This window comes from Ictalurus punctatus, chromosome 6 (genome assembly GCF_001660625.3).
Source record: "Ictalurus punctatus breed USDA103 chromosome 6, Coco_2.0, whole genome shotgun sequence".
NCBI lineage: Eukaryota > Metazoa > Chordata > Actinopteri > Siluriformes > Ictaluridae > Ictalurus > Ictalurus punctatus.
This window is the reverse complement of record NC_030421.2, coordinates 25,858,044-25,881,568: the sequence shown is the minus strand read 5'-3', so window position 1 is coordinate 25,881,568 and position 23,525 is coordinate 25,858,044. Positions and strand designations below refer to the sequence as shown.

The 23,525-nt window shown below is 38.9% G+C and overlaps 1 protein-coding gene across 1 annotated transcript; it reads right to left on the bottom strand.

Annotated features, from left to right (window-relative positions):
* Positions 1-3,722: 3,722 nt before the first annotated feature.
* Positions 3,723-9,657, bottom strand: tbr1b (T-box brain transcription factor 1b). Its single transcript, XM_017469265.3, has 6 exons — positions 8,823-9,657; positions 8,184-8,338; positions 7,587-7,708; positions 7,136-7,294; positions 6,874-6,935; positions 3,723-6,202 (listed from the first exon to the last, which is right to left on the bottom strand). Exons 1-6 carry the CDS (start codon positions 9,512-9,514, stop codon positions 5,353-5,355), a joined length of 2,040 nt encoding a protein of 679 aa, XP_017324754.1. The 5' UTR covers positions 9,515-9,657; the 3' UTR covers positions 3,723-5,352.
* Positions 9,658-23,525: the final 13,868 nt, after the last annotated feature.

The following is a 23,525-nucleotide window of genomic DNA, read 5'->3' as shown; positions in this document are numbered from 1 at the left end:
GTGTAGAGCAGACTAGTTTATTCTAACTTTAAAATCAGCAACAGACCCTTCACTGTCCTTCAATGCTGTCAATGCTTTGTGTTAAATTAATTCCATATGTAATGTGCAACTGTACCACTAGAGTTCCCTAGTGGATCTGTGAGGTATAAGAGGAGGAGAGTAGTGGAGATTTTAAAAAAGAAGAAAAAGAAGATAGTAAAGTGTAGTGATACGCCGTGCCCACTATTCATTTTATTGCTACAAAACACCACAAATTGGTGACAAGGATGAGCAGTACACCATCCGGGTATTTCTTGCCTACTGTTTCTCGCCAATTGAGAATTCGGACATACTACAGTGGTACAGAGACGGCACAAAAGTAAGCAGTATACAGACTGTAAAGAGAGGGGCCAAGACTCCTGGGTTTACTGTAGGTGATAAAGTGTGAGTGCATAAGCTTTACCATGTGAGGAAGGGAGAAGCACAGTTTACTGATCCCTTGTCAGTAGAACAACGGACAGGACCAAGCACTTTGTCCTAAGAGACGGCATTCGGTGGAATTCGGCAGGCTTGTCTCTGTGCCCAGTCAGACTTGAAATGTCCCCACAAGCTGAAACACCAGAGAGAGTCAGTACACTTGCAGAGACTGCATTAGGCTTAAGTAAGTTTGCTAGAGAGAAAGGTCCACCAGTGTGGGCTAAAGACTATGTGATGAAGTGGTCATGCCTGGTGGGAAAATAACTCAGGCATGAAGATATGTAAAGGGTGTAGGCGGATTGTTGCCTTGAGAAAAATCATATGTACACTGAACCCTGTGAGTGCTTGTTAAAGGTTAGCTTGTATTATGTGAGTGGTTCGGAAGTGTGTTTGAAGATTTAATTGCACTTGTTTACATTGTTAATTTGGCTACTTGTAAAGTAGGAGTGATTGTTTACTTGTTAATATGGCTTGATTAAGGTCATGTTCTTATAAGAAGAAAAATTTTATGTGTTGAGAACATTCAATGCTTTGTGTTAAATTAATTCCATGTTTAATGTGCACCTGTACCACTAGAGGTCCCTAGTGGATCTGTGAGGTATAAGAGGAGGAGAGTGGTGGAGATATAAGGAAAGAAGAAGAAAGTAAAGTTAAGTTCAGTGACACCCTGTGTTGCTTTTAATTTTATTGCTGCAAAACACCACATAGACCTTTTTATTTTCTAAAAACATCATGTGAACTGTGAGAGAAATGGCAAAGTCACCTATGTTAGCTACTAGTATTTTTTATGTTTTTGTGCAACTTAAGCATGTAAAATCAATAGACTGCTGAAAATCGACAGTGCTGGTGTTATGTGATCCCTCTTCATTTGCCAGGGCTAAAGGAAAAATCCATCCTAAATGACTTGCAAAGCATTATGTTCAATCAATATGTGATTATACACACACATTGATTATATTAATGATAATTCAATGTTGCAAAAGACTTTTAATAACAAAAAATCTGACTTGACTTTCCTGAACATGTTGCTCTATTTTCCCTATGGTTAACAGTTTCCTACTTTACCCACAATGTCATTCAAATTCCTGCTGATATTGTTGCTAGTGCACTTTCTGCTGTGTTCATGGTGGCTTGTCTGTGGTAATTTGTATGTTGTAGTGACGTCATTTCTCACCTCGGCATGTTCAAAATGCAAAGTGGGGGGAAAAAACATGGATCCTTCCACGTGGTTTGTTTGCTTTGTCAGAGCACAAAAAACTAATAAATAGCTACTTTAACCACATTTTTACAGTTACAAATCTGAATGGCCATTGGTACTGTTGGTATATTCATGCAACATTTTGGTCTGAAATTGCAGTACAACACCGGCAGACAATTGCAAGTAGCGTTAGCAACAAGCTAGCCAGATAATATTAGTCATATGAGTGATTACCTTCTCAAAACAGTGATTAGTATGATCAGTGTGAATGTTTATTTAACCAATAACTGTATTAATAAATGTAATAAATGTATTAATTTATCTAAAGCCAATACTGCTATAAACTAATTTAAAAGTAGAGAAGGGGGACTTTATACTGTTCACACTGTGCACAGTCATGTTGATTTGATGCCACTCTATAAATAGGGAATGAACTGGTAGTTGAGAAGTCTACTCCAAGTTGGCGAGTTGAAATTGTAAGTTGAGGGGGGTTTTCTGTGGCTTTTGCTAGTTGGAGGCAGGAAATTACAAACTGCAACTTTGCCTCGAAACGCAGCATAAACAGTCATGTAATCTCTAATTAAAGAAAGTGATGTAGCAGTGCTTTTAGTCTTTTTAACTCTCCAGTTCTCACCTCCTCATCTGTACACTCTACTCAAACAGAAGTAAAGGGTAAATTGTCTGCACTTATATGGCGCCTTTTAACCTTAGCGGTTCTACAAAATGCTTTACACTTTTTCTCATTCACCCATTTACACACACTAACACTGTGCAAGGCGCTAGCCTGCCACTGTGAGGAACTTGGTTTTAAGTGCCTTGCCCAAAAACACATCAGCATGTGGGCAAGGGATCGAACTGCCAAGCCTGCAACTAGTGGACAACCCACTCCACCACCTGAGCCATAGCTGCCCCAAGTCTAAAGCTTTTCAGTTTTCATGCTGATACCACTGTCAGTGTTATCGTGCTCGACATTTCACTGATCACTAATTAGTCAAGCCGAGTCTCTGGCATAACTTAACTATATTGTATAGGTGCATTGCATTCTGGATTTTTGAGTCCAACTTTCACTGTATCCACTATTTCTGTGTTGGATTTTCCATTAATATGACTTTGGCCATTGCTGGTAAATGTGAGTGAAGAAATAAGCTCTTGCTCTTTTGTGTTTAGGAGCTAACAGTGAAAGTTAACCATTATTACGTGTTGTTGAGATCACTACATTTCTTTTCTGTTATTATTGTGACTGCACTAGCAATGACCCCTTGTGACCCCCTGATGTTAATGCAGCACACAACCACTAACTTCTCACAAGGATAATGAAAATACTACATCAACCAACAAATTAACACCAAAATTGCTAAGCAATTACAAATATTTCATTATGGACATATGTAAGATGTTTCAGGGTGGAGATTTCCTTTAAGTGTAAATGTCCATTTATGTTCTTATTGAATTGGGGATTTCAGCTGTAAAATTATAAGCATATATTTACAAGCCCGTGCATTAAATCAGGTCAGTGGCCATGTTCAGCCACGGATCTGTTATTGTAAAAAAAATTTGTATAGAAGGATTGATTACTGTGTCTAACGTACAGCTTTAAAAGTTAACGCTGAAATCAGTAAACGCTTGAATCAGTGAATCAATTGGTAAATCAGCTCTGAGCCTCTTCTTCTGAAAATGGCGGTGTTCGCGCCCTCTAGTGGACATAAGATGTGCTTGCGTTGGGCGCTTTTTTCCTTTTCCAAAATTATTTCCATCAGGCTTCAGGTGAAACCCCTTTCTTCGAATTGTTAATCGGCCTCACTAACATAATCATCAACCTTAAACGGGTTGCTAACAAGGATCCCGTGGGATTTAATTGAGATTTAACTAAAGAAGGAAGAAAGGAAAATTCCGCCGCCACCGGATGGCAGCAAAACAAAGTTTCCACATCAAAGCACACACACTGGGTTGTGTAGCAACAGCTGTTAGGATCCCAACATAAAACCAGTGCACACATAATTGATAAACAACGCACAAAGACCCACAAAATGTATTTTATTAGACTATGCTATTTCCATAGCCTGCCATTTGTACTCATATGTGACACGAATGACGAAAAGAACTTCCGCTGTTGGTGTCTACGGGTTTATCATAAAGAATACCATTCTCAGTTTTACTGCATATTTGATAAACGGTGTATTTCTATCCCAATTAGCCTATAGATTTAATCAATGCATACGAACTTGTAATAAAATCAACTGGGTCGAATGATTATTGGAGGATAGGGCCATTAAAAGGAATGTAGTCGTATTATATTTTTGGCTCATATTATTTAGAACTGTGACTGAGATATTGTTGACATTTCTTATTAATGTGTAAGTGACCCTTGGCGGCCTCAATATGCCTTTATCTGTGTGCCATATGTGCATCATACCGTCAATCTGCTGGCAAAAGTAACTCAAATTAGAGGGGTGGGTTTTTTGTTTTGTTTTGTTTTTTGGTTGCTGTTATTTTTAGAACTACCTGTTGGACTCTAATTCATTCATTTCTATGTGTATAATCGACCAATAAAATGGTTTCAACACCATTCGACCCTCTGAGTAACCTAAATTGTGTTTCTTCCTTGCTCCTTCTGTTTTTGGAAATATGAATTTTCAGTAGCCGATGTGATGACGAAGTAGACAGGTTTTTGTAAAGAGGCCTACCACTAGGGAAAAGGGAATGTAATTGCACACATTGCAGTGTTCATATAATAGACTAATACGGCGACAGATGGACGCGTACTCCTCTAAAACACATGGTCCTGGCGCCAAACCTGACAACATATATCAGAATAACCTACATGTTTAGGCACATATGAACCTTGATTAGAAGTCTCATTTGAAGGCTGTTTTACTAACAGTTTTTAGGCTCGTGTATTTATTGCAAAGAAGCACAGCACAATTACATTAGCTTTTCATTAGCAGGCCTAACTGACGCGTCTCGGGAATTATGAAATTATGAAGAAAATAATCATAATAAATGCCCAATAAATAACAAAAACTTCCGAAGATCTGTTTTCCCCTTAAACCATGGATTTAAATATCATAAAATTATTTGATTTCATGATTCTCGGCCTACCAACAGCGTTACAACAAAGTACAAAATGATCTCACGTTGAGAGCAACAATTAAACTACAGACTAATATATTTCCAAGCAACAGCAATACAATGCAATACAACTCTGTTTGGTCTCTATTAACACTGAACTATTGAAAGTCTGGAACTCTGAGTGGTTCCTATCTGTCATCTCCTATAAGAGTAGGAGAAAAAAGACTGGGCCTTACCACTCTCTTCCGACCTAAAGCATTTCCAAGATAAAACAGCCTGATTTCCTCTAAAAACATCGTACCAAGAATCTAATAATTCTGTCCTTTTACATACTGTACATCAACATGTAATGAGAAATCACGGATGTCTACACAGGTATATACATTATTTAGTTACAGTGGTGTTATCAACAAATGCAAACAAAGTAAATTATAAACCTATTACTACGTTTGAAAAAGAATGATAAGCCGCGTAGCTTAGTAGATCTAAATAGCCTATACAAATAAATGCATGAATAAATAGATAAATAAATAGCCAAAATAAAATATGAATAAATAGATAAATATGAATCGGATCTTTGAACTTGTCGTGGCAGGAGCCATGCTCTGCGTTACGACCGGTTCCAGTGTCTAACTGTGTGAATAAAAGCTGTAGTAGCCAATGTCCTTGGAGCAGTTCTTCTCGCACTCCCTGGGCGTCAGCATTTCAGATTTTAACGGCGATGCTGTTTCTGAAACCGGCGTGGCAGATGGAGAGATCCTCCTCCGCTTGGCTTGCTCGAAAATGCCCGAATCGCTCGAGTCGATCGACTTAATTGAGGAGGGCGTCTCTATCCAGCTGGACTCGGACAGGTCCTTGGGTTTGGCGTCGTCGTTTGCTCCCAGCGGGGATCTCTCTGGAGCGGCAGGGTCGCCCTCGTCCAGACCGACCAGGTAACCCGCAGCCGCCGCCCGGCCAGGGACTGAGTTGGAGGGCCAACAGGGGAGCACAGCACCGGATTTACCGCAGTACTGAGGCGGAGTGCGCGCTCCCCACGCCGTCGCCTCGCCGTAGTAGCCCAGGGCTCGGTTAGAGCAGCCGGCCGCGGGCAGTGGGAGAGTTTTGACTCCGGCGGCCGCGTACGAGAGCAGCGTGGCCGCGTTGCCCGCGAGATCGGCCGCGGCGGCAGCGTCGTACGCCGAGGCGGCGAAGTCCAGTCGGTTGTTGGCCGGGGTGACGAACCAGCGCTGCGGGGAGCCCACCGCGGTCTCGTCGGTTTGCTGCGGCGAAAGCAAGCTGTTGCCGAGCGGGACTCCGCGGTCCGTGCCAGGAGCGCCACCGACGCCAGGGTGAAAGCGGGACTTGGCATACGAGCTGACAAACTGGTCCTGCAGGAAGGAGCCCGGCATAGCGGCGTAGCGCGCACTCGGCATGAGCTGAGAGCGCGGAGACTCACCCGGGGACGGCGTCAAGCGATCAATGTCGCAACCTGTGTAGACGCTGGAATAGGAAAGGTTCAAACATAGTTTGCGTATTATGAACTTGATAAAATAGTTTAGGGCAACCTGTGTGAACATAACATGTCGAGCGTAAAGGTGCCAATAAATTTGAAAAAATGCACCATTTTGGTTAATGAATATAGTTCTCAGTTGCGAACACACCAAGGAGTCAGTCTGAAAAATATTCAGACGATACTATTTTATCAGGCTTGTAATATATAGGCCAAATTATTATTTTATTATCAGAATTATTCCTTGATATCATACAACATAAGAGACATTAGTTATTTCTCATATGCGCTTATTTACACCTGCCACCTGTTGCATTTATTTTAAATATAACAATGTGTAACGTGTAGTAATTTTTCTGGCCTTCCGTTACAAATAATTATATTTGAGAAATATGGAAATTTGAGGAAATGTGGAAATATTCCATATGGAGATAATTAGTAGGCTACATTCAAAAACGCACACACAACAAACAACTGATTATCAGTCGGTGCTTAATTTTACCAGGGCGTACATGTAGTTACTGGATTGGATCACTAGCCTACAGTTAGCTTCAGAAACACAGGAGCATACCACAAATATGAACTAGAATAACTCATGGTCTGTTTAACGTGCCGCAACATTAAAATGAATTACAGAAAAATAATAATGAAAAATTCTTACGTGTCATAATTGTCCCGGAATCCTTTTGCAAATGGATTATGGTCAATTTTTAGCTGTGTAATCTGTGAAATAAAAAAAAGCATTGATAACACCACTCTCTCCCACAAAGATTTGATTAAAATGCAGTGTCCTGTGTATTACCAGTTACAGTTTTATTATATGACTTGTCTAAAGTTAACACGTTACACACATATTGATATGATTATATACAAGACATCACTGGTTAGTGAAGTGGTGCTTTGAGCCATGCTGTGAATCTTACATCGGTATTTTGATAGGCCGTGACAGCGATAAACTGAGTTTCGGGGAAGGTGAAGGTCTGCACGCGGCCAGGTTGGCTCGTGTCCTCCGTTCCGTCTTCGTTCACCTGCACCACGTGAAGCCGCGGCTGGTATTTATGCAGTGACTGAAGCACCACCATCTGCGAAGAGTCACCCGAAATACACAAGAGTCAGCTCAATAGTGTACTGCAACTCCACACTCCCTTTGGGTATTCATGAATTAGATTACGCTATATACACTGCAAAACACTTGATTATTGCATTACTAGAAAATATAGAAGATACTGAAAATATATGGAATAATGGATTTGTATCTCCCACAATGATCAAGTGCGTAAAAAGTTATAAATATTCTCTCGTTCGTGCTTGTTTATTATTCCCATTCAGTAATTTTTAGCAACGGGTTTACCATTTTCATATTTATTGACTAACCTGTCCTGTGTTGTTCGAGGCTCCTTTGTTGTTCGTTAACTTCAATTTTCCAAACGAAATTTCTTGGCGCATCCAGTGCGCGCCCGTGTTGGGAGAATCTGGGTGCATGTACACTCTGTTTCCTATACAGATATAAATATAAATGTAAGAAATAAACAAAGAACAATTATATATATGTTCTTGTTATTATTTTTATTATTATTATTAATACTTTGTTTTATATATAGATATATATGTGTGTGTGTGTGTGTGTGTGTGTGTGTATATATATATATATATATATATATATATATATATATATATATATATATATATATATATATATATATATGCGTGTTATTAGTATTAGTATATATTAGTTATTAGTATATATTATTAAATATATATAATATTAAATACATATAAAAATACACATATATTGTTATAATAATAATAATTATTATTATTATTATTATTATTATTATTATTATTATTATTATTACTATTACTATTGTTTTCGTTAAATATCTCACTAAGGAACAAAGATTTTAGCTGTTGAAAGTTAAAACGGCATCAAAAATAAAATATCTTCCCGTATTAATTCGTATTGTTGCATACCTGTCACATTGGTGTCCGCTTTGCCGCATGGAACCCATTTCCCTCCCTGAAAACGCCAGTGGTTCGCGTCCGCCAGGATCACATCAACAAAAATGTTGTAGTGAGCTGTCGGGTCCAGGCCGGATATGTTGAAACTTAAAAACGGGAACATTCGCCTAAAGATGGACAAAGGTTATACTAATTTAAATGCTACAAAGTTTTGTCGTTATATCATTATATATATATATATATATATATATATATATATATATATATATATATATATATATATATATATATAAAATCAGACATTATTATTTTATAATGTATTATAAGGAATAATATTAATGATTAACATTAACAAAATATCAATAATTAAACATTCACTATATGAGCTAAAAATAACTATAACTACAATAAAAACGTTTAAATGAAAACAGAATGTAAGTTAATTAAGTAAAATAAAAAAACTAATGTGTTTTATTGTTTTGCGTCGAGAAACGGAGAAGTAGGTGCGCCATAATAGTAAATGTGTATGTTTTTATATATAAGAAATTTATAACTAATTTATGCTGAGTAATGACAACTATATATATATATTCAATTTAAACGTTCAAGCCAAAAAGAATAAATGAAATGTAAAAATCGCCGAATACCTACCGCCCTTGCTTGGTTATAATCATCTCGGTCTGATGTCGATGAAACTTGAGCCATAGCGCCCTGTTGCACAGGTAGATTTGCGCTTTACCCGGGATCAGTCCGGCCTGTGCCGAGCTGAACTGGTAGAAAGCAGCGCCTTGGTACGCGTGGCCGTACTGTTGAGCGTACGGGTAGCCGGCGCTCGCGTAGCCCTGTGGGGAAGTGTTACTCAGCAAACTGTTGTAAGCTCCGTTCGTTATGACAGGATGATGCGCCATGTAGCGACTCGGGCTTCCGATGGAAAAGGCCGGGTGCGCTGGTCCATGCTGGCTGGGGTAGGGGAACATGGCGGCGGGGCTGGCGGCGAGAGGCTGAGTTTGGCTGGACTGTGACAGGAGATACCTTTCTCCAGCAGATCCATCGAAGTTGTGACGAATGTCAGCGACTCCGTCGAGCGCTGGAGAGAGTTTGCCTCTCTGCACGTCTCCCGACGAGTCCTTAGAGTCGGCAAAATTGTCCGCCTCTGACTGATTCGTCATCCCAGCGGAGTTTTTTTTCAGGGGTGAACTTCTCTCCAGGTTGTCACGAGCAGATGTAATAGGATGGCCGTGCAAGGCGAGATCAGAACCCTCTGAGTTTGGGTAGCCACTGCCCACACTCAAACATTTCTTGGAGAGCGCGAGAGCTGGCGAGATGCAGTGCTCGAGCTGCATAGCTCTTGAAGACGGCAAGCGGCAATTAACGCGTGCGACGTGAGACCGCAGGCTTAACGCCTCGCGAAGTTAACCCGGGAGAGAAAAAAAACGCCTTCCCGCGGTCGAAGCTACTTTGCGCACGAAAGCAAATCAGCCAGTTGACACTACCTTTGCAATCGAGGGGGCTTTCGCTTTTCATTCCTGCCGCCTGCATCGTTAATGAATCGACTTTTGCTATTGGTTAACACGTGACAGTAATTTAATTAGACAGAACTTAATTAGGATAATCAAGGAGGCCCTTCACGCCACAGTGTATTCGCTTCTTGTGGCCAGTGATGTTTGTACACTGAAACTTGTGAAAACTGGGACTGGTGTAATTTTAGCTACTGCAAAAGACAATAGTTTGATACGCCAAAATCATTACAATTGCAATATAATGGTAACAATCAGAGCAATTTTCATTGCCAAATTTCAGTAATTACTGACCCTTACCAATGTAATATTTACCATTACAATTATAGATCAAATATTATGAGAGCGAATGATGGCTTTTATAATACATTTATTCCGTGAATAGTTCCACACACCTGAATTTAGTCGTTAAGATTGTAAAAGTAATCACCGTGTACGTGTAAAATGAAGATTTTCATTAAAAAGGATCAAATGCCAGACACTGCGTTGCAGCTCCTAAGATTTTGTGATGTGGCGTGAAATCACCAGCTTCCTTTGTATATGTATTTACTAGTCCCAAGGGAAATCAATTATTTATCTGAGTGGGCTACTTCAGGTTATATATTACAGCGTTCAACACGCGCACTCCAAAACAGGATTCATAGACTATAAAAACAACAACAACAACAACAACAACAACAATAATAATAATTATAATAATAATAATTATAATAATAATAATAATAATAATAATAATAATAATAATAATAATGCATTAAAACATTAATAATATTTTTGCTTCAGCATTCATACAGAAGTGATGCACATGGTAATAATTTTGGAAGATCAGTTGTAATTTCCAATGCAACTACATTTCCATAGGAGATTTTTTTTCTTCTTTTAATTACTATGCATAAATAACTAAAAAAAACACAATGACTTAAAGAGATTAGGAAACTACCTTATACAAAAGGAAGAGCAATATATATATATATATATATATATAGATATAGACACTGATGTTTGCGTCAAGAAAAAGATTTTGTTCTTGCGTTCCTCATAGTGTCCATGCGTGATGGAGGCCCTAACTTTGTCCTCTCCTCACTAAGAACAACATTTTAAATTTTCAATAAATTTATGTCGCCAGTCTGACTGGGAATAGTGGCTCTCCCAGCTACCTCTCATTAACAGCTGCTTATGTCACGCGTGTCCAGATTTCATCTCTTTCTATTTCCGGCACGACTGTCATTTGCTCCCTACTTACTTACTCCTTCTCAATATCAGAACATATTCTGCAATCCTATGTATGTGCATGGTCATTTGAAGACGTCTACATGAGCGGTTAGCAATCTTTCTGTGTAAAAAGATATCCCACAGGCAGGATGGAACCTGGATTGGAGGGGAATAACTCCTGGTCTATTAGAACCCAAAATTTTAACCCGGAATGCGCGCGCATTTATGAGCGTAAAACAGCTCGGGTGAGTGTGAGCGCGAGGATGTGTGCCGAGGTGAGCGGACCTGCACTTCTAATGAACAGGCTTTCCGTTTCCGAGGCTAACAAGAAGGGTCATTAGAAAGGGGCAACTGGGTCCAGCAATCTATTCTCCAGGAACGTGCAAGCACAGGCTTGCCTGCATGCGCCTAACCAGCTGAACGAGCGGCTATCTTTCCCTTCTCATTATTCCCTCCGCCCTCTCTCTCTCTCTCCCTCTCTCTCTCTCTCTCCCTCTCTCTATCTGTCTTGCCCGCACTTTAATAAGCCTTTAACCAGACTTAGGCCTTATCGCTGCAGGCCTAATTGTTGACTCACCCAGCATGCATGTCCTGCTTTAAAGAAGTTGTTTTTCTTCCGACCTGTTATTCACATCCCCTTCTTTTGTTGTGCATTAGACACCCCCTCACGCCCTCCCCTCTCCTATCTTGTACTTTGTACTTATTAGCTCAGCCAGTGACCGTAACCGCAAAGAAAGGGCCTGTAGGGGGATTATCAATGGCAGGGCCAGCGCTGTGTCCCTCAGGGCGTCATTGCGTGGAACACACAGCTTTTGCATCCTCAGGTGGGCATAAACACACGCCACTGACCCACACACACAGGTGATGTGTTTCTCTGCTGCATGCACATTACTCTAATTTGTTTGAGGGTGCATTGTGCTTTTAATGATATGTTTGTGATAACTATATTAATTATGTTTTGCAATCTGAGTATTGGCCTAAATGTAATTAGCAACCTATTATTTGCAGCCACGAGATTCAGCAGTTATTTTTTAATCATTTCCGTAAGAAAGAAGTAAAGCAAATGCAGTTGAATGAGCTATACAATAAGAGGGTACTCAGTATGGAAGGTTTCATAATGGGTATGGCCTACTGTGTTGTAACGAGGTCTTAATCTAATAACTGCAGTGTCAATGGATCCAACTTAGAGCAGTAAATGAAACCTCAGTTTTCCAAGGATATTCAAAGAACCTCTAATTTGCCACCATTGTGAACAGCTTGAGTAAGTAACCTCATGGCGGGGAGGTGTTTGCTTTTGGTTCACCTCCTGGAGCTATCATGTTGGCATTGATCACTCGTAAGATGCCAATAACCTGTTATATGTACAAGCCAAATGTCAGATCCTCTTATCAGCCGTGCAGAACGAGACATGTCCACTAAACCTCTCCACATCTGCCTGTGGCACACTGCCAGCAGGCTTCATGAGCCACTTTACTCAGCTATGCTTAAAAACTATACTCAGAAGGTCACATTGGCACTTTATTTATTGCTAATCAAAGATAGAAGGCATGAGCTTTACATAAAACAATATCAGGTGGCTTTGTTTCAAATTCTAGTAGTAAAGGAAATGTTTGCCATCCAGGTCTAAACTAATCACTGTCAGTAGCAGGAAGAGGAGGCTGCTGTAAGTGAGCACCAACCCAGGGACTTTACCTAATGTCCGCTCTGTCACATCAATGACGGGATCGCCGCACATCGAATGACAACAAAATTATAGCCAGGCTGGATATGGGGACAGAGGAGGCTGCCCCAGTCACAAACGATTGCTTTCTGTGCGCATGAGAGAGAGACTGTACAGAGTAAACACAGTACTGACAGGACAGAGATGAAACGAGAGTGAGAGCTCAAGGTTATTTGTGATTCATGGCAGGTAGTGGCTTATATTACAGTGTCAATAAAATTTTAATGGGAATGCATTTAAGATGGCCCTTAAGTTATTTATAAGTTGTTTGCTGAATGCAATATTGAAATACATATTTAAAAAAACAAAAATATATATGTATAAGAAAGTCCTATTTAAAAATATTTCTCACTTTTACAGTGCCAGATTTCTCCCAGCTCCACTAATTATCTCATTAATAGTGTGGTTCCATTGTTTGCCATTAACATGAATTCTGACCGCTGTGGTGTCCTGTGGCTGGGTCGAGGCCTGTCACAAGGCATCAGGCAGCTCTTTGGAAAAAGGAGATGGGAGGTGGCCTGGTGTGGGCTGTGTGGACAGTTGTGGCTTTTAAAGCCTTATTAGCCTGAGTGGATCAGAGCCAGACCTGCATCATCCCCCGAGACACACTCCTACACTGCTCATTATTGATGTCCTTTTAGGTCCTCTGCTCAGGTGTCACTCATGTCTCTATCTGAGCTGCCTTGGCTTGGTAAAGGAGCCAGATTTACTTGCCATACACACACACAGACACACACACAGACACGCACACACACACACACACACACACACACACACACACACACACACACACACACACACACACACACACACACAGGCATGAACATAGTGAGAGGCTTCTGACTGTTCAATGACCCTCACTGCACACTTTCATTGCTGATTTGATGTCAAATTGAAGCTGAGAATAAAAATCAAAATTTATATGTAAGGCCACACTCTTAGAAAGTTCTGATGTTCAGGAAAAATAGCACTAATTGTCCAGCTCACTATAACAAAATTGATGCTTGAAATTGCAAATGGAACTTTCTGTGGAAAATTATTTGAAATAATCTGACCCAACTGTATTTGTTATAGAATATTATAAACAATCAATATATTGTCTTTCCATTAAACTGTTATTATTATTTGACTTTTTTAACATGACCCATTCAAAACTAATGTTAGCTTAGTTAAAATAAAACATTAATGTGACTAATGAGGAATCGTTTAAATCATCCAAACTGCTAACCATTTCTTTCTTCTATTGGACGGAATCACCTGCCATTATATTGGAAAATTACAACAACGGTTTCATCTTCAGACCAGCTGGGATTTGGAAAATAGAGGGCCAACAACAGAGATGAAACATTCAGCCATTCCCATATTTTAATAAACCAGGCTTCTCTAAATTAAGAACATTCCACAGTGCCAATGATATACTGGCATACATTCATCAAATCCTGATTCTCAAAGGAAACCCACTGAAAGGCAGTGCAATTTGTGTGCAGGCAGTGGAGCCCATAAGTATCACTGGAGAGTAATGCAATATTTGCTGATTTGTCTCTGTACTCCAATAAATTGGATTTTAAATGAAACAATGACCATGTGGTGCAAGTACAGAGCTTTAATTACTGGGTTTTTGCATCTACAGTATCATCTAGGCTATGTTGCATAAACTGAAATGCTGTTTAGTTCTAAGAGCCGTTCATCATATCAGAGCTTTGACAAAGCAGACAAGTTAGTGAGCTTGGTTTATAAATCTCACTGAGTGGAAATGCTATGTAGTAAAATAAGCTGTTGAAAACATTTTGTACATTATGCATTAGCTTTCTTCAGAAACAAAGAATAATCAATAAATGATGCTGTGCCCAGCAGAACCGAAAGTTTGCCATGCTTGGCTGTCAGACATTTGTGTGTAAAATTCTCATCAAATTCTTGAATAACAGCTTGACAAAATATTATGACTGCTTTATCATTTGAAAGGCATTTTTAAATGCAGGTTAATAAGAACTTAAATCAAATTGGATTATACTAAGTCAGAAGCTCTGAGATCAGTTTGTTGGAACATGTACAGTATTGGTGGTACTAGTCTACTCCTACTGCTTCTGAGCATGAAAACCTGCCAGTAATAACAAAGACTTTGTTTTGTTTTCTTGTACCTGGGCACATATGTCTTAGCATCCAGTGTCTAATATACTGTATGCGTCATATACATGCAGAGTGCATGTTACTAATAAATATTCCAAAATATTAGACATATTGATCCAATTTATTAATGAGCACAAGTTGACTAAAGTCAGTCTATGGGGTAAGTGAATCAGAGCTGTTAACTGCAAAACAATATTAATGAGGACAATGACAGTAGACGCCATAAAGCTTGCCAAAGCCTCAGCATACTGACAATATTTTAAGATTACAAAAAACAAGCTAAGGTGCTTTATAGTCACTGATCCCTATCGTGCATTAAAATAACACTGATACAACCACTCAGCCTGATGTACACATAGTTGTTGATATATTTGCCCACTGAACATAAGCAGCAAAAAACTGGATTTCGACCAGATTTTTGCTAATTAACCATTGGTTTAAAAAAGGGCAAAAATGACAGCATATTAATATTTATGTTAATGAATTGTCCTGATTTACAGGGAACTCAATCAATGTTATTTAGACATTACTCAGCTGGTTTACATGACTTATGAATTATACATGACTTACCATTTAGCAACAGGGATATACAATGTTGTGAAAAAGTGTTTTTGTTTGTATCTCATACTACATTGTTTCAGAAATTAAAACAAAATCTAAGATAAAACAAAGGCAAACTGAGTAAACACAAAATACAGTTTTTAAAAATGATAATGTTATTTGTTGAAGCAACAAGGGTATCCAATTCCAGCTGGGTCTGTGTGAAAATGTATTTCCCCCTGTAGTTACTAATTCCCAAATTCTATGAAAATGCATTCATAATGGGGTTCAGCTGGACTAGACGCAACCAGGACTGATTACTGCAAACCCCGTTCAACCAAATCAACAAGTAGAACTTTTTCAACAGCATAAAGTTGGTTAAAAGGTCGTACCCAGTAACACACTATACCAAAGTTGGAAGAAATTCCAGAAATGATGAGGAAGAAGGTGATTGAAATACATCAGTCTGGGAAGAGTTCAAAGCTATTTCAAAGGCTCTGCAATGCCAAAGGACCACAGTAAGAGCCATTATGTTCAAATGGAAAAACATGGAACAGTAGTGAATCTTCTCAGAAGTGGTCGAGCTTCCCAAATTCCTCCAAGAGCATAGCAACTACTTATTCAGCAATTCATAAAAGAGCCAAGGACAACATCAAAGGAACTGCAGGCCTCTCTTGCATCAATAAAGGTCACTGTTCATGACTCCACTATCAGAAAGACACTGGGCAAAAATGGTATCCATGGAAGAGTGGTGAGGTGAAAACCACTGCTAACCCAGAAGAACATTAAGGCTCATCTGAATTTTGCCCAAACACATCTTGGTGATCTTCAAACCTTTTAGGAGAATGTTCTGTGGATTGATGAGTCAAAAGTGTAACTGTTTAGAAGATAGTGGTCCAGTTACATAAACCAAACACAAAAAGAACATTATCATAATTGAGGGTAACATTTTTTTTTTGCTCTGTACCAGAAATCATAAAGGAGAATGTCCGGTCTTCAGTCCGTAAGTTGAAACTCAAGAGCAACTGGATTATGCAGCAAGGCAATGGTCCAAAGCATAGGAGTAAATCCACCTCTGAATGGAACAAAAAAAAAGCAACATTAACGTTGATTGGCCTAATCAAAGTCCTGACTTGAATCAATTGAGATGCTGTGGCAGGACATTAAACGTGCAGTTCAGGCTTGAAAACCCTCCAGTGTGGCTGAACTAAAGCAGTTCTGCAAAGAAGAGTGGGCCAAAATTCCACCACATCATTATGAATATCTGATCTCCAGTTATTGGAAGCATTTGGTTGCAGTTATTGATGCTAAAGGTGGCCCAACCAGATTTTAAGTTTAAGGGGCAGTTAGTTTTTCACATGGGTAATAGGTGTTGGATAAATGTTTTTTTGCCTCAAATATATATATATAAATAATAAAAACTGTATGGTTGACTTTATTTTATTTTTTATTTCATTTGAAGATCTAAAACTATGTAATATGAGATGTACACAAAAACTCTGTAATCACTGTATTATGGTCAAGGGTCTCTTGTATCCAGAAAATTTAATGATGATTTTGTAGATATAAATCCAGTGAATATCATTGTGCAATATTTTATAGCGTGAACAGCATCGTTTAAAGAATGTCAGATCAATTTGAATTATTTGGTTGCTAAATTCTTCCTGTACACTGATGTTTATGAAACAATCAACATTATAGCAATATTAAAGTATGTCATGGGTTGTTGGGCTTTTTTAGCTGTTCTCTTTCTGTTTTTTGTTGTTGTTGTTGTTGTTGTTTTCTGTGAACACATACGGCACCCTGAGCCTGCTCTGGATTTTCACTAGCATTTTCCTTTCCCTGAGCCACATGTTACATACAACAATCTTTAGTCATTGCCTGCTCTAACATCTGGTTTCCAGTAGTGTCATCATCACTCAGAGTAGTCAAAAAGGACAAAAAGCATCATCAGTACTAATGAATACATGAGTTCAATTTGTTCATCACGATCTGTCTACACTAACTACAATTAGTCTGGAGCATTGTGTCCTCCATGTTGGATTTTGTGTTGGCTTTCTCATCAATCTGACAATCTCACGTCACTGGAAAATGGTGAGTGAGAAAAGAAACACTTGTTCTTTTTCTTTATGGGAGCTAATAGCCAAACATGACTGTTATCCCTTGGGTTTCAGGTGTCTGTTGTTTTTTTTCATCTCCTACCAAACTGCCGTACTCTAACAATGTCCACCTGTGATGTCAGAGAGGGACAACCACTGACTTATCACAGGAATAATGAAAATACAGCACCAAAAAAACAAATTAGCACAAAAAAAAATTGCTAAGCACATCACAAATATTTCAAACATAATTAATGTGGTTGAGGGTGACGTTTTCATTTAATACTATGCTGACTATCATTTCTATACTGTTCAACAAAGGTATTCACAGTGGCAGACCTGAGAACCCTCAATGTTTTTGAAGCTGTAGACAACATATAAGCCCCAAGAATTGTTTTCTTAATTGTAGGGTAGTTATGGCAAAGCATTGATGTGGATTATTGCTCAGAAACATTGTAAGGTTCTTATATCAAGTAACAGAGAGGGAAGAAAATGGCTAATGTTCCAACTAAAACATCTTTTATCACCAGCTTCTGGCCTGTTAGCGACTGCTTAGTTTGTTGCCAGTCTCTTTAAATATTCAGTGAACTGTATGACCCGTGGAGTGCAGCTGGGCTTTGCGACCATTTTGTTCTTTCTGCTGCCATGCACTGTCAGACGTCTGCAAGTGAAGAATATCAGCCAATGTCCCCTGCAAGCCCCTGGGCATTAAAAATTCAGGTTAACTCTACTTTTTAAGCCATTTCTGATGAAAAGTGCAGAGAAATGAAACGGACTTATGCCAAATGAATATGACTGGATTGCTGTGATTTTGCCTCTGATGCTTGTAGGGTTGAAATTATTTATAAAAACATCAATTTTAGCTTACAGCATGAAGTGTGCACATTTCGCTTCAAACCCCTTGGAGAATTTCGACATATTTGGTCTGAAGTAAAACCAGATAGAAACCTGAGATTGTTCAGATTAAGCGTGATCACTCGCTACCTGCAGAAAGAGCAGCTCTTCTGGAATGGTGATTTTGAAAAATATTCGCATTTGTAAAATATGATTGGTCTTAAAGTCAATAATTGTGACAAAATAACAGTTACATACAACAATACACAAATATGCTTAGAAAATATATCAATGATTTGTAATGTACTTACACTTAACATCAAATGGCTTATCTGGATATATTCATGTTTGATATGCAGATATGCCATTTGCTAATCTAAATCTTATTCATGGTTGTAAAAGTGCCAAAAGGAGCAGAGAGCAAAAATAAGAGAGAGTAAACAATATCAGGCTGGTGAGACATCTTGATTTAACTATCTGAGCATAGAAGCAGGCCAGAATGCCTGACTCAGTAAAAATGCAACAGCAGGTGAAAGGCCCTCAGCTCGGCTTCTAAACTAAGAACGTCTCAGCCTGTTAAATATTATGATGTTTAGAGGCTCGCTGTTACTTTTTACACGGTATAAATTTAGCTCACAGAATAATGACCGGGTATGAAAGATTAGAATTACACCTTCCCACAGCAATCATATGTTTTAACCCTGTGGGATTAGTCTTGGATGATGACTTATTTTTTAAAGGCTTTTGGAGCACTTGTCTGCAGTACATATTCTCTCTAATATAGAAATAAAATACTGTGTCCTTGTGCTCAGCTTATAAAAGCAAGCCCTGAGCCAATTTCTGTGAACTGGGTAGTGTGCCTATCTCCTCCTCCCCATGGCAAAGTGAAATGGAATTGCCTCTCACATTCAAAGACAGCTCAGTGAAGGTGATAATAGAGCTACTCCCTGCTGTCTACAGTCAGGAAATAGGAAAGTGGCATATGGGGCCAGGAACCAAACAGAACAGGAACTGCAGCCTGGCAAGAGTGGAAAGCAAAGGAAAGGTTAATGATCATTCTTGAATTCTAGCGGGAGAAAGTCGACATGAAGTTGAAGAGAGTGGGGGTAAGGACATAAAAAAGACATGTTTGAATGACTTACCTTCCTGCACGCTTCACATAAACACTTTTTGAAATAGCATGTGCACTCCTGCAAGTCACAACCATTTCAAATGAGGGCACAGAAAATTGTAAACGCCTAAACTTGGTGTTCAATCATATTGTTCTGTTGCATTTCCTTATTAACCCTGCAGGTCAGTTACGAATTTAATAGCATAATAAAATGTCAAAGTTCTTACCTTATGTGATCTAAATCACTAATATATTTACAGACTTCCACAAGGGCCATAAACAATCCTATTTCAGCTCATACAGAAGAAAACACCTTCCCAGGCATTGCCACCCGGCCCTGCTTCCAGTCTGCAAGCCAATGCACACCATCCTGGAGCAATGCCACAATGAAAATGAGAGACCAAACTCAGAAACGTTGCTCCAAACCGGGCTGACAGACTAGCAGGAGTCAGGCGTGGGAGAAAAAAAGAACAAAAAAACAATAGGCACGGTTGATGAAATTGGCTCTTTCACCAAGCAAGAGTGTAAGCATAAAAATGAGAGTTGTACATGTGGCCTGGATGAAGTGCTAACGTTAAGCAAAGGGCATTAGCAGATGGAGAAACTTGCTTTCAATTTTTCACCCGGCTACCACACCTTGGCCGAGGCAGTTTGTACCCACTCAGCACTCATGTCTGGCTACCAGGCCTTTAAGTATCAATTAAACTAGCAGTGGGATTAGCCACTTCATCATGAAGCAATTTGCACTGTGTCGCTCCTCCGCTGTGCCTTTGTTCACATTCATTTGGAGGTTTTTTTTTCCATCCATGGTCAATGATAAAGGTATTTGAAGAAGCAGATGACAACTGTTGAAGGGCACAGAGTTTGGGCATTGCAGCCATGGGAAATTGAGAAGAGTTGTAGAAGTGTGTGTGTGTGTGTGTGTGTGTGTGTGTGTGTGTGTGTGTGTGTGTGTGTGTGTGTGTGTGTGTGCGTGCGTGTGCGTGCATGTGTGTGTGTGAGAAAGAGAGAGAGAGCGAGAGAGAGTAAATGTCCCTCTAACACACAAAATTGTGCATGAGCACGCATGTGAATTAAAACACATAGATAGACCCACTACAATATACTCCCACTTGCTTGAAGTCAACACACACACACACACACACACACACACACACACACACACACACACGTTTGTTTGTATTTTCTCATTTGTAAGTTGCTTTGGATAAAAGCGTCTGCTAAATGAATAAATGTATGTAAATAAATGTAATACTGTCCTTTGAGGAACATTGATTTGCAGATCATTAATGCTATGCCTACACTTAAACCTATCCGTAATCTAGTAACCAAAGAAAACCTTTTGGCTCTTTCAGGTTTGGGTTTGTTTTTTGTTTTTGTTTTCAATTGGTTAAGTTTTTTTTTTTCTCATGGAGATCAATCAAACATCTCCACAAAATTTGAATGATGCACTTATATATTTACTCCTTCTCTGTTCTTTCATCTCTATCTCATTCTCACTCTCTCTCTTTCTCTCTTACACACACACACAAAATAGTTACATTCACAATAACTATTGTAATCATCCTGTTTTGTAAAGGAGAGTATTTTGTCATTCAGTGAAGTAATTCTCGGACTATCCACTTTTTCAGCTTGCTTTTCCCCCCTTTCCCTAAATTGTTTCAGCATAAGGTTTTGCTCTCCAGCTTGGGCCAGCTTGCTACAGCAGATGACGGGTCTGGGAGGCATATGTCACAAAGACAACATCCAGCTCCTGTCTGACAGTGGCATCATCTCACCCTAACAAGTTATCGCTGTAATGCTGAGGTGACATGACAGTGTCTGCACGGGCAGATGGATCAATAACACAGGTGCTGGGAGTCTCTGCCATTGCCATACTCTCCTCTATATGGACAATATCACTGAGCTTAGTATAGAACATCATAGAAAATCTGTTTGCCCATGTAAAACATCACAGCCATTTGGTGTCATTATCAAAACGTTGGCATATTAAAACCATGGCTTGACTGAGTTGCTTAAAGTCCTCAATATATGGGATATTTTGTGATATAGATAAAAAAGACAAAGTGTTTTGAGGAGGAACATCTTTTTGCCCCTTTCTATCATCTTCATGCTCACACAAGTATTCCAATATATTGTTTAAATATTCAGCAGTGATGTTTTATTTGTCCCTTTGGAGTGGTGCTGAGTATGATTTAGTAATGCAGATGGAAGAATCTGCCATTGCACATTTCTGTACTCTCTCCTGCCATCTCAACTCTCTTCGATTTTCTGTCTCTCTCTCTCTCTTTCTCTCTCTCTCTCTCTCTCTCTCTCTCAGTTTCTCTCTGTCTCATGATGGAATAACTGACATGTCTGAGATGATGCAAAAATAATCTGCACTTGATAGTCATCCACTGTGTCTGTGTATGCCATGATTCTATAGGGAAAGGCTCCTATATCTATCAGAGGACCACATTGCTAATTTTATAGCAAACACTATAATAATGATAAGAAGAAGAAGAAGAAGAAGAAGAAGAGGAAGAAGAAGAAGAAGATTATTTTGGATTGTTGATGAACCAATACACACCTGGTACTACTACTAACATCCACGTGTAGTAACTGTGTAGTAACATGTGTTTTACTACAAGTTGTGTCTGATGTTCACATGTCAGTCAAAATCACACTATTGCCTAGCACAAAATATGTTGACCAGATCAGATAATGTCATGTACAAACTGATAGGATGTAATACTAATAAACAGTTCATTAGTAGTAGTAGTAGTAGTAGTAGTAGTACTACTAGTAGTAAGTATAATTATTATTTATAATACATTTCTTAAGAATAATTAAATAATACATTTGAGATTTTTTGCTATTATTATTATTATTATTATTATTATTATTATTATTATTATTATTATTATTATTATTATTATTATAAAAGAACAATAAAATGAATACATTAAATAATTTTGCTGCTGCTCCCAACACCTATGCTTTTCGAAGCAATATATGACTTTTAATGACTACAACTGATGCAACACTCATGTTCCAGGCTGATGAAATATCTGTCATTCCTTGTGTGTATATCCTTCCCTTTATACTCCATGACGTAGCACACAAAACATAATGCACATTCATAATGACTTCTGGTGTCTTGCAAGCACAGGAGCAAAAGAAGCTGAACGAAAAACAACAGCAGCTCTTGTGGTGCTCTGGAGGTGTGGGCTCCCTGACTAGCAGATTAGGGTTGTGGGAGCACTTTGCACGTTGTTGTCACAGGCTGGCCGAGGGAGAATTGCGCTTTCTTATCCCCAGACAGATGAGACTGTGAACAAAGCTCACAACCAATTTGTGTTGCACTAAATTAAAAGCTCCAAAAAACATTAAATGAATGTGTTCCACATCATCAGCACATCTGACACGTAAACAGTTTTTTCCCCTTGTCTTTATCAAAGGTGAGGTGAGGTGATGAACTTATCGCATCATCACGTCGGTAATTCCGGATGAATGACTGTCTAACCCTTCCTTGAATGTGAACTTTTAATTTGAATAGATTAGTTATTAGTATATAATACAATATTGGTATGAGTATATCAAATACTTTTATGTACTGTCATCCCAACCAGGGTGTATTCGAAATTCATGGACAGTGTTCCTTGGATAGGCTCAGGATCCACCACAACCCTGATCATGATAAAGTGATTACTGAAGAAGAATGAATGAATGAATGAATGAATGAATGAATAAAAATATCCCTGATATCTATCACACTTTATGTACCTATGATATGATTAGTCCATTGTATTTACCATAAAGATCTTCTCCTCAAGGATATGGTCTGATCATATTATAAATATAAGAGTAGGACAGAAACCTTATTTAAAGACAAATAGAAACAACAACTAAGGCTCAGCAGGAGTGTTGGGCATGGAAAGGGATCCCTGGAGAGCTGAGGGGACCATCAGTAAGGACTAGCGTCATGTTCAAGGTGTCATTTTTACAGTACTACCGATATGAATACAAGAAGTGTCTCACAAAATGTGTTAGAAATCTCTCCTAACACAATAGCTGGTAAACAAGAAAGATTGGATTCTTTTCTTTGATTTAGTCTAGTCAGAAGGGACAGCTGTTGGATCCCTGCTAAAACTGAATGGGGTTTATATTGTGGATTAATTTTTTAAAAAGACTCTTTTATGAAGAGCCTGGGCA